General features: G+C 41.8%; 1 protein-coding gene across 7 annotated transcripts in view; it reads left to right on the top strand.

Moving 5' to 3' along the window:
• The first annotated feature begins 10,794 nt into the window (after positions 1 to 10,794).
• CCNT2 (cyclin T2) overlaps positions 10,795 to 12,560 on the top strand; it is a 34,032-nt gene continuing 32,266 nt past the window's right edge. For 5 of the 7 annotated variants that reach the window (XR_002182238.2, XM_019973550.2, XM_070768622.1 and 2 more), the window contains exons 1-2: positions 10,795 to 10,977; positions 11,763 to 11,844. Coding sequence is in view for 4 of the 7 variants with exons in the window: in XM_019973550.2 (XP_019829109.1) it covers positions 10,820 to 10,977; positions 11,763 to 11,844 (240 nt within the window). In the remaining 3 variants the exon portion in view is untranslated. Of the gene's footprint in view, positions 10,978 to 11,762; positions 11,845 to 12,560 lie in introns of those variants that run through there. The other 2 variants (XM_070768642.1, XM_070768635.1) reach the window with 1 other exon arrangement.

The raw sequence follows: 12,560 nt of genomic DNA, 5'->3' as shown, positions 1-12,560 counted from the left end.
CCCGCTTGCTTTAATTGTGGTTTTCTGGCTTTTTGTTTTTGTGTGGGGTTTTTTGGCCTCATCGTGGCATGGGGGATCTTAGTTCCCTGACAAGGGGTTGAATCCATGCTTGCCCCGTGCAGTGGAAACACAGTCTTAACCACTGGACCACCAGGGAAGTCCCATCCTCTTGATTCATTCATACTTCTTTTCCCTCCTATTAGTCAAGAGTTGAGTATGACATGTAATTTGTACTGATTTAATCTTTGCTAAACTACACTCAACCTATTATTTTATTTTAGTCTATAACTCCCATCTCTTTCTTGCTCCTCCTGTTGCTTTCTAAGACTTTACCCACCCAACACATTGCTTGTTACTCCAATCTGCTTTAAAAGAAAAAGTTGAGTCAAACAGCAACATGAAGCATATGTTATTATTTTTTACTTCCCCATTCTTTGGGGGAAGATGTCTTGTTTCTTTTTAAATATTCTGTATTTGAGCACTTTTAACATAGTGTTTGAGGACTGCTTTATTATGAAAAGTAACCTGATCATCTCATTCAATGTAATTTTAACAGATATATAGATAAATACATAGTTTAAATAGATTTGGGGTATATTCATATTCATAGAGTATTTATGTGATATGCCAGGGTTGTAAGGCAGTTCCACACACTGGGGACATAGAAAGTTAACAAAAAGGATAAAATCTGTTCTCTGATGAAACCTACAACCTGTAGGGTAATAAACTATAAATAAATAAAGGAGGGAGGACAAAGAAAGGAGAAATGGAGAGCAAGAGGGGAGAAGAAGGGAGGGAAGGAAAGGAGGGAGGGAGGAAACTTTTCTTATACTGATAAACATTATGCAGAATTAAAACAAGAAGATGTATAGAATGACTCGGGGAAGGATGGGAGATAAAACATTAAGTTGTAGGGCCAGGGCACACCTGTTTAAAGAGGACTTTGAACTAAGACTTGAGTAACAGAAAGAAATGGCCATGGAGAAGAGCCTTCTGGGGAAGGGCTAGAGCAGCAAAGGCTCTGAGGCAGAAAAGAGCTGGGGCAGAGCTTGTGAGCAAGGGAGAAACAGGGATGAAGCTGAAAAGCTGGCCAGATAAGTAAGCTGTGGTTGAGAGTTTAGATGTTCATATTAAGTATTTTAGTAAGCCAATGGAGTTTTAAAAATAGGTTTGTGACATGCTCTGTCTAATGTTTTTAAAAAACACATTAACAGCTCTGTGGAGAATTATTTTAAGGTGTCAAGAAATGATGGTGACTTGGGCAAGAGTAGTAGAACAGGGACAGTGACATGGGGTTGTAGGGAGAAGCAACAGCACTTGATAAATGTGAGGACAAGGGCAAATGGGAAAGAAAAAAATTAAGGCTGATTCCCAGGTGTCTGTGTGTGTTCAGACCATAGTTTGTTCAGTCTCCTACATTTGGACATTATATGTAATTTCCAATATTTTGCAATTACAAATAATGCTGCAATAAAATCAGGTTCATTTGTGATATCACACATAAGGGTAACTCCAACATAGATTTGATCAAAGATTTAACTCCAAGATAAGGTAAAACTATGCAGACACCAGAAAAGATGAGAAACTTCCTCTTTAATCCAAATATAAAGAAGGGCTTTCTAATGATGTCCTTTCTGTGCAATAATTCTGGGGACATTTATCCTCTGTAATGTAGCGAAGGCTATTAAACTCATCCATACTTTAGACAGATGCCTTGACTCCTAGTTTTTTTCACTTGAGCATCTGGGTTGATTTATTTTACCATTGTGAGGAAGACTGACAAAAACAGGTTTGGGAAGAAAGAGAATCAATAGCTCTGCCGTTGGACTTACTATATTTCAGATGTGTCTTAAACATTTAAGTAGGAATGTCCATAAGCAGTTAGGTACACTATTTTGGGGAGTTAAAGAGGGAAGTTGGGAAGAGGGCATCAGTGTATAGAAAGTATTTAAAGAAATGAGACTGGATGAAATCACCAGGAGAAAATGTAAAGCAGAGAACCAAAAGAACCCAAGACTAATTACTATGATTCACCAGCACTGGAAACTAAGTAGTGCTCAGTGAGGTAGGAAGAAAACCAGAAAAAATGTATTCAGAAGTAAGGGGGAGACAATGTTTCAAGAAGGCCTAATAGCTTTAGGCATTAAAAAAGAAAAAATATAAATTATTATGGTACTGGGCTTCTTTGGTGGTACAGGGGCTAAGAATCTGCCTTGCAATGCAGGGGACACAGGTTGGATCCCTAGTCTGGAAAGATCTCAGTGCTTCGGAGCAACTAAGCCCACGAGTCACAACTACTGAAGCCCTTGCACCTTAGAGCCCGTGCTCCGCAACAAGAGAAGTCACCGCATGAGAAGCCCATGCACAGCAGCAGAGTAGCCCCCGCTCGCCACAACTAGAGAAAGCCCACGCACAACAACAAAGACCAAGGGCAGCCAAAACTAAAGTTTTTAAAAAATCTTTTCAATACATTGGTACTTAGTACTTGGGGGCAGAATCATATGCTCTCAGTATAACTCAATCCCTTTATCTCAAAATAATTCCACTTCCTATAGTCCCAATTCTGATCAATGGCATCACCCAGTCACTTAAATTTTCTCCTTCACCCATATCAAACCTGACATTAAGTCTGATAGATTCTGCCATCTTTATATCTTTCACTTATCTATTCTGTCTTCCCTAATGCTTCCAACTAGATTCAGGTCCTCAACTCTCATCAAGATTATTGATATTATCTCTTATGTATATTCCTGCTTCTTGGCTTAGTCTGGCATAATCCACCTTCCACCCTATGGCCAGAAAAAATTTTCCAAGTATGTATCTGATAGCATTGCTCTTTCTCTAGTGCTCTTTAAAATTCCTCAGGACCTAGAATGATGGTTTCTAGGCTTTGAGATGTCATTAATCAGTATTTTCCCCTTTTAAAAGTTGTACTGATATTGCTAATAGCAGACACTTCTCAATTTGAATTGCAATTGCTATCTTCCCACTAGACTGGAACTTCCTTGAGAGCAGAAATGATGACCTAATTAATTTGCATCCAACAGTATTTACTGAGGGTGCACCATGTACACTAGGTGCTGGGATAATGTAAGTAAAAACAAACATGGTTCCTGCCCTCAGCTGCGCTTATAATCTAGTTAGGGAGACAGGTATCAAACAAGCAACAAATTGATGTAAAATTGCTACTGTGACAAGAGCTAGGAAGGAGACATACATAGTGTATACTACTACACTAAGTCGCTTCAGTCGTGTCCGACTCTGTGCGACCCCATAGACGGCAGCCCACCAGGCTCCCCCGTCCCTGGGATTCTCCAGGCAAGAACACTGGAGTGGGTTGCCATTTCCTTCTCCAATGCATGAAAGTAAAAAGGGAAAGTGAAGTCGCTCAGCTGTGTCCAACCCTCAGCGACCCCATGGACTGCAGCCTACCAGGCTCCTCTGTCCATGGGATTTTCCAGGCAAGAGTACTGGAGTGGGGTGCCATTGCCTTCTCCACACATAGTATATATAAAGCTTAAAATACGGGACATGAGCCATTAGAGTTGGGGAGAGAATTTTCAGAACTGTTGCTTCAGCTGGGTTCTGAAGAGCAGACAACAGCTAAAAGGTAAAGAGGCAAAGAGGAAAGAGAAGAGCACAGAGAGAAGAGCATAGATGAAAGCCTTGTGGCAGGAGAGAACACAGCAGGAAGGGATACCACTGGGGCTGCAGGTGAGAAAGCAAGACATTCTTGGTACAAAGAGACAAGATCACATGGGTCCACACACTGGTTTGAGGAATTTGATCTATCAAAAGGCTGTGAGGTTTTTAATTAGGATATGTCAGGGAATGTTTAACAGTAGGATTCCTGTGTGCTGTTTCCTGTCTCCCTTGAGCCCTCTGTTCCTTACCAGTTCCTGTCAGGAACGAGTGGAGCGGCAAGCCGCTCCCAGGACTGAGATCAAAGAGATGGGATGCTTGCATAGGATTTCCTTCATTAGCTTTTCCATATGGTGAAAGGGATGATTTACAACCCTCTTTTGATATGGATGTCTTTTGGCTTTATGGCCTCTGTTACTCCTTGTTTCCTTGGTAACCTGTAAAGTCTGGTCTTTTGATGTTTATCTGAAGAAGCTACCTTGTAATGAGCTATATATACTCACACAGAGTTCAATAAAGGACCTTTGTCCCACTAGAGACTTGGGTCCCTGTGTCCTTCTTTCTTTCTTTCTTTTTCTCTCCCTCTCTTTCTGACTGATTCTCTGGAGTGTGGAAGCCTGCCGAGCTCATTTTCCTGCCCAAGCTTTCAAGACCTCTGAAGACCTCTTGAGAGGGTGCCCTGTGCCTATGTGAATGGTACAAGCCCTGTCCTAGGGTTTTATTGGTTTTCTGCATAACCCAGGGAATATTAGCCTCTTTCCTTCTTTCACTTTCTTATCGTTGACTCTGGACCACCAGGTTCCAGTCCATTAAAGGACTGCAACAAGGATATAACTAGTTGAAATTTGAAAAGACACTTCTGGCCCTAACACGGCACTTATCACACCCAAAATCTCAAAAATCTCTCAAGAAAATCCCCCTTTTAGGCTTTTCTCTCCCTTCTTATCTAGTATACGTACTTTGCCAAAACACAGCCATAGGGGGAAAAAAATCCCACCACCATCAGATTCCAAAGGACAACTCTTCATAGTCATCCAAGTATTTCTCTTCCTTGGACTGGACCCTTCTCCAAATTTTCTACCTCCCCTAAAAAGGAAGCCTGTTCTAATTCAACCCAATATTTATTACCCAACCAGAAAACTTACACCTATATTCATCGAAAAGAATGATACAAATGAATTTACAAAACAGAAACTCACAGACATAGAAAACAAACTTATGGTTACCAAAGGGGAGAGGGATAGATTGGGAGATCAGGATTGACACATACACACTGCTGCTGCTGCTGCTGCTGCTAAGTCACTTCAGTCGTGTCTACTCTGTGCGATCCCATAGATGGCAGCCCACCAGGCTCCCCCGTCCCTGGGATTCTCCAGGCAAGAACACTGGAGTGGGTTGCCCTTTCCTTCTCCTACTGTATACTAAACAGATAACCAACAAGGACCTACTGTATAGCACAGGAAACTATATTCAATATTTTGTAATACCCTATAAGGGAAATTAATATGAAGATGAATATATAAATAAAGTATTATATATAAATAAAATGTTGTTGTTTAGTTGCAACATCATATTTTACTTAGGACTCCTTTGCAGCCCCATGGACTGTAGCCCGCCAGTCTCCTCTGTCCATGTGATTTCCCAGGCAAGAATACTGGAGTGGGTTGCCATGCCCTTCTCCAGAAGATCTTCCTGACCCAGGGATCAAACCCTCGTCTCCTGCATTGGCAGGCACACTCTTCACCAGGGAGGCCCAAAATAAATACCTACAAACATAAATAAATATTTATTTAAATGTAATTGGGTAGACCAAAGTTTGTTCAGGTTTTTCCATAACATCTTATGGGAAAATCTGAACAAATATTTTGGCCAACCCAATATATAGCTGAATCACTGTGATGGACACTTGAAACTAATCAACTAACCAACTAATCAACTATAGTTGATATCATAAATCAACTATGCTGCTGCTGCTGCTAAGTCGCTTCAGTCATGTCTGACTCTGTGAGACCCCATAGATGGCAGCCCACCAGGCTCCCCCATCCCTGGGACTCTCCAGGCAAGAACACTGGAGTGGGTTGCCATTTCCTTCTCCAAAAAAATCAACTATACTTCCATTTAAAATATATATATTCAATTATTTAAGATGAATTTAATTAAAATAAATACCAACTTCATATTTGTTTAGCTTACAACGATTCTGAGGCTTTTTCCGAAACAAAATTGAACAAAAGTGAATAGAAGTTTCCATTTCTGAATATAAAACACTGCTCACTTTTATCAGATACCTAATAAAAATTTTTAAGTTCATTTTTTAGAAGTCAATCCACAAACATGGTAGAAGAGTTCAAAAGCATTAAATTCAATGTATGTCACCCAGAGGGAGCCAATTTTATCTGTTGTCTGTATATGTGTATTTTTGTAAAGGTAATCTATAATTATACAAGTACTGACTATGCCAAAGCCTTTGACTGTGTGGATCACAATAAGCTGTGGAAAATTCTGAAAGAGATGGGAATACCAGACCACCTGACCTGCCTCTTGAGAAACCTTTATGCAGGTCAGGAAGCAATAGTTAGAACTGGACATGGAACAACAGACTGGTTCCAAATAGGAAAAGGAGTACGTCAAGGCTGTATATTGTCATCCTGCTTATTTAACTTCTATGCAGAGTACATCATGAGAAACGCTGGGCTGGAAGAAGCACAAGCTGGAATCAAGATTGCTGGGAGAAATATCAATAACCTCGGATATGCAGATGACACCACCCTATGGCAGAAAGTGAAGAGGAACTAAAAAGCCTCTTGATGAAAGTGAAAGAGGAGAGTGAAAAAGTTGGCTTAAAGCTCAACATTCAGAAAACGAAGATCATGGCATCTGGTCCCATCAGTTCATGGGAAATAGATGGGGAAACAGTGGAAACAGTGTCAGACTTTATTTTTTGGGGCTCCAAAATCACTGCAGATGGTGATTGCAGCCATGAAATTAAAAGACATTTACTCCTTGGAAGGAAAGTTATGACCAACCTAGATAGCATATTGAAAAGCAGAGACATTACTTTGCCAATAAAGGTCTGTCTAGTCAAGGCTATGGTTTTTCCAGTGGTCATGTATGGATGTGAGAGTTGGACTGTGAAGAAAGCTGAGTGCCAAAGAATTGATGCTTTTGAACTGCGGTGTTGGAGAAGACTCTTGAGGGCCCCTTGGACTGCAAGAAGATCCAACCAGTCCATCCTAAAGGAGATCAGTCCTGGGTGTTCATTGGAAGGACTGATGCAGAAGCTGAAACTCTAATACTTGGGCCACCTCATGTGAAGAGTTGACTCATCGGAAAAGACCCTGATGCTGGGAGGGATTGGGGGCAGGAGGAGAAGGGGACGACAGAGGATGAGATGGTTGGATGGCATCACCGACTTGATGGACATGAGTTTGGGTAAACTCTGGGAGTTGGTGATGGACAGGGAGGCCTGGCGTGCTGTGATCCATGGGGTCGTAAAGAGTTGGACACGACTGAGCGACTGAACTGAACTGAACTGAAGCTAACTTAGGGCTTCCCAGATGGCGCTAGCGGTAAAGAACCCACCTGCAAACGCAAGAGAGTTAAAAGATGTGGGTTCAATCACTAGGTTGGGAAGATCCTCTGGAGGAGGGCGTGTTAGCAACCCACTCTAGTATTCTTGCATGGAGAATCCCATGGACACAGGAGCCTGGAGGGCTCCGGTCTGGTCCACAGGGTCACAAAGAGTTGGATATGACTGAAGTGACTTAGCAAGCAAGCTAACTTCAATTTGGACGCATTATAAAACTCTATATTTATATTCCCTTCCCCACCGATGTTGTATGTTTTTGATATCACAATTTACATCTTTTTATCTTGCGTGTCTCTTAAGTTTTTGTAGTTATAGTTATTTTTACTACTTTGTCTTTTAATCTTCAAACTTTGAAAGTAATTAACTTATCACCTTTACAACTTTATTCTGATTTTTCCTACATAACTTACCAGTGATATTTATCCTCTAATATGTTTTCCTGCAGCCAATTAACAGTTTTGTTTCAGCTTAAAGAAGTCCTTTTAACATTTCCTGTAAGGCCAGTCTAGTGGGGATGAACTCCATTACCTTTTGCTCGTCTGGAAAACTCTCTCCTTCAACTCTTAAGGACAGCTTTTCTGATATTCTTGATTGGCAGCTTTTCTTCTTTCAGCACTTTGATCCCTTCTTTTTAATAGGGGACTAGTATTTCATTGTATAGATATATCAAACTATTCAATTCTCAAATCATGAATGGTCATGCTTCCAGTCTTTTAAAATTGCAAACTACTACTAAGAATGCCCTTAAATGATGTTTAACATCTTTTCAAATGTTTATTTGCCATCTGTATCACTTCTTTGTGAAGTATCTGTTCAGATCCTTTGCTCCCTTTATTTTTTTTTTTGGCCACTTAGCATATGGGATCCTAGTTCCCTGATGAGAAATGGCACTCATGTCCTCCTGCATTGGAAGTACAGAGTCTTAACCACTGGACCACCAGGGAAGAGCCCCCCCCTTTGCCCATTTTAAAATTGGGTTCTTTGTTTTCTTATTGAGCTTTAAGAGTTATTTGCATATTTGGAACACAAGTCCTTTATTAGAAAGTGTTTTGCAAAGCCATTTTCCTTGTACTTTCACTCTCTTAACTGTCTTTCACAGAGCATAAGTCTTTAATTTTAATAAAATCCAACTTAATTTTTTCTTTCATGGATCATCTTTTGGTGTTATATCTAAAAACTCATTGCTAAACAAGTCACCTAGCTTTTCTCCTGTTACTTTCCAGAATTTTTAAAGCTTTGTATTTGACATTTAGGGATATGATTACTTAAAATTAATTTTTGTTAAAAGTGAGATCTTTGAGATTTTGTGAGATTTGTGGGGGTTTTTTGCCAGATAAATGTCCAGTTGTTTCAGCGCTATTTGTTGAAAAGACGATCTTAATTTAAGTGCCTTTGTTCCTTTGTCAAAGATCAGTTGACCATATTTCTATAGGTCTATTTCTGGGCTCGCTATTCTGATCCACTGATGTATGTCTATTATTTTGCCAATACACACTGTCTTTCATACTGTAGCTTTGAGGTTGGGTAGAGCCCATTCCACTTCTTTGGTATTGTGTAGGCTATTTTGGGTCTTTTGTCTTTCCAAATAAACTTTAGAATCAATTAGTACTTATCTATAAAAGAACTTGATACATTTTTTATTGGGATTGCATTGAATTTATAAATGAAGTTGGGAAGAACTGACATCTAGTGATGTTAATTCCTGGAATCCATGAACTCAGAATATCCTTCCACTCTATTTTCTTTAATCATAGCTTTATAGTTTTCTATAAACAGATCCTGTATATATTTTAGATTCACACCTGTTTTATTTTTTATAAACGATATTGTGTTTTTAGCTTCAAATATCAATTATACATGGCTGGTACACAGGAAAGCAACTGACTCTTGCGTATTATAATTCTGCTATAGTCACTTACTAGTTTCAGTTTTTTTTAATACTCAAGATTTTCTACATGAACAATTATGTTACTAGGAACCAAGTCAGTTTTCTTTCTTTGTTCCTGATCTGCTTAGCTTTGATTTCCTTTTCTTACAGGATTTATGGGACAACTTTGAAAGGAGTGATGAGACGGGAGTCATGCTTTAGTAGGAAAGTTTCTCACCATTAAGCATGATGCCAGCTCTAAGGTTGTATTAACTTCACTAAGTTGCGTAAGTTCTCTTACATTCCTAGTTTGTTAGAGCTTTTATCATGAATGAGCGTTCAAGGTAGACACTTTTTAAGTGTTGCTTTCAGTCAATCTGCCCTGGAACTTCTAAGCAAGGTAGGTAAGAAAGTTATTTAGACAACCGTTCACGCCAGGTGACTACCAAAATACCTCAATACTGTGTGTGACGGGGTGGGGGGGGGCAAGCCAAGCCAAGATACATCAGTACACTGAGCGTCGGAGAGCCCAAACGATGACAAAAGCCTGCAGATTTAATCAAGAACTCAATGAAAGTACCAGTTGCCTTTAGAAGTATGTCTTCCTGTGCTCTAATCTTTGGCAAATAGGAGCCTGGTGGGCTTACCGTTCAAGAGGTCGCCAAAGTCGGACACGACTCAACAACTTAACAACAAAAATTTAAAACTTAGAAAATTATTCACACACAGTAGGCGTTGGCTCAAAGCCAGAGACGCACCACTCCCAGGGTGGAGCTCTGCGGAATTTTCTTGCAGGAACAGGAGAAAGGGTTAATGAATACTGTTACCATATTCAACACTGATAATTTTTTTCCTCAGTTGTTTTTACAGCACCTGCTTCTTTTCAAACTTCTCTTTAAAATCAGATATTAAAAAACCACTACCGAAACGGACTCGAAACCTAGTTTGGAAATCCAGCTACTCTGATTGCTAATTGGATAACCTTTGGCAGGCAATTAAAATAAACCCTCGGCCTGCGTAGTCGTGGAATTCAAACAAGATAATGTAGAGGAAAAGCACTGAAGAACAGCACAAACGTGGAGCGTCATTTCTTCTGCACCTTTTCTCAGGTAGGTCCCTGCCAGAACCACCCGTTGGGGGAAGACTGTCCGCCTACCACTTGAGAGTAGGGAGCCTACGATATTGCGCAGACGCTGTGAAAAATAGAGATGTGCCGCGCGACTGCGACACAGCAAGGTTTTGTTTTTTTTCTTAAGCGCTGCCAGACTCCAGATTCCAGCATCGCCGGGATTTGAGAGTTCACGCCCAGGACATATGGCGCAGCCGCGTGCCCGCCTCTCTTGTCATCCGACCCGAAACCAGTCTCTCCCTTCCTCTCCACCACGCCCTTAGCCCAGCCAATCCTAGACCCAGCATGCACCGCGCCGACCTTTCCCTTCCAGCCGACCCCCACCTCTGGGCGCCTCCAAATGACAAGCGGCGCGGAGCATTGTGGTCCCGTACGCGAGAGCGAGGATGGAGGCAGGAAAGAGAAAGCAAAAGGCTTGGGCGAGCCGATAGGGCGGTCCCCGCGCACGCGCACGCGCGGCGACTGGGGTGAAAAGGGGCAGTGCCTGGTCTACGGCGAGCGGAGTGGGGCGGGGTCGCGCGGCCTTGGCGGGGAGTCTGCGAGCCCGGAGGGGCGGGGGGTGGGTGAGGGAGCGGGCGGAGGAGGAAGTGTCATGGCGTCGGGCCGTGGAGCTTCTTCTCGCTGGTTCTTTACTCGGGAACAGCTGGAGAACACGCCGAGCCGTCGCTGCGGAGTGGAGGCGGATAAAGAGCTCTCGTACCGCCAGCAGGCGGCCAACCTCATCCAGGAAATGGGACAGCGTCTCAATGTGTATCCTTTCTTATTCTTGGCCTTCCGCCGCTCACGCCCTGTCCCTCTCACTACTCGCCCGGTCGCCGGGCCTGGATCCCCGCGAACATGGCGCCGTCGCCTCGGCCTTTGCTGGGCCTCGGCCGCGCCGTAAGGGAAGGCAGGTTCGGGTTCGGAAGGTCGCGAGCGACCGGCGGAGGAGTGGAGGAGGAGGGGAGACCGGGAATGCGGGCCGGGAGGCTGCGTTGTGTAATCTGTTTGGGGCCGCGCGTGGTGGCGGCGGGGGATGGGAGTGCCGCCCAGACGAGAGGGGACTTTTAGGGATTATCGCAGAAAAAAGGCGGTTGCTTCCACTTCTCGTCCGAGAGGGGCTTGAGAGCTAGCTCTCCCAGCGAATTTGATGGCGGTTCTCTCGTACCTGGGGAGCGCACGGGAGGTCTTTATATTCTTGACAAGGTTTTGTATGGGTGTGTGCGCGCGTGTTTCAACTCTGATTTGAGGTTTAGTCAGCCGTAGCCATTGATCAATCCTTCCTGGGCTCGCTTAATTTCAATATTAGAGCGAAATGCTCGGCATTTGTTGTTACTGTTAGTATTACCATTTCGGTGTGGAGCCTTTTATAACCGCCAGCCCCCACCCCACCATCCTGTGGTTATTTATTTATTTACTTATTATTACAGTTTGGGGATTGGTTTTGAGTGAACGGGTGGCGTTGGAAAAGGACCGTAGATCGGATATTTTCCTTCAAAATTGTTTTGGAAAGAGATCTTGTTTTTCTCCAATATTTCCTAAATGTTACGTTCCAGCTCTCAGCTTACAATAAACACTGCGATTGTTTATATGCACAGGTTTTACATGCACCATTCTTTCACCAAATTCAGCAGATATGTAAGTACTATTTTATTGCACTATTTTATTGTTTGTTTTTACTGCAACCAAATTTTAAGGTACAATCGATACGTAGAAAGGAGTTGGTCGTGGATTTTACTACTGTATTTAGTGTTCCAAGTTAACAGTGAAGGTGAATGGCTTGAACATTTTGCTTCAAATGCGCGGTTTCTGGTTCGTTGGTTTGTTAGTTTTTTAATTTGGGATGACAAGCTGCCAGGCGCTGTGTCAGGCTCTGCCGGCTCTTTTGAGCTGAGAGATAAATCAGAAGCATTTCTTTTCTCAAAGAGTGTTTATTACATTTGTATGCATTTAAGTTTTGTATTCGACATTTAAACAATTTAAGGTAATTAAATTAAACAATTTTAATGTACAATGTGATGGGGAGACGCGGTCATCTGTATTCATATTGTTTCAAATAGTATGAATTGGGCTTAGTTTAATTGCAACTTTGTTTTGTAGTAATCCTTTGAAAGAACTGTTTTGCTATTTTAGCAAGAGTATTTCACTTGTTAACACAATTTAAGTTGTCAAACGTTATTTATCACAGGTTCGCATTAGTTGTCTACTTAAATTTTTGGTGATTTGAATTGTATCTTGCTTCAGACAAAACTATGTCGTGTATGTGTATAATTAGTTTGAAGTTCATCTTACCTTGCAATACTAAGGTACTGATTTGGAACATATGCTGTAAATCTTGTGTGTCACAAATTGAG

The sequence above is a fragment of the Bos indicus genome, chromosome 2 (genome assembly GCF_029378745.1).
Source record: "Bos indicus isolate NIAB-ARS_2022 breed Sahiwal x Tharparkar chromosome 2, NIAB-ARS_B.indTharparkar_mat_pri_1.0, whole genome shotgun sequence".
Lineage (NCBI taxonomy): Eukaryota > Metazoa > Chordata > Mammalia > Artiodactyla > Bovidae > Bos > Bos indicus.
Note: the sequence above shows the minus strand (reverse complement) of the source record. Positions and strands in the feature narration are given on the sequence as shown.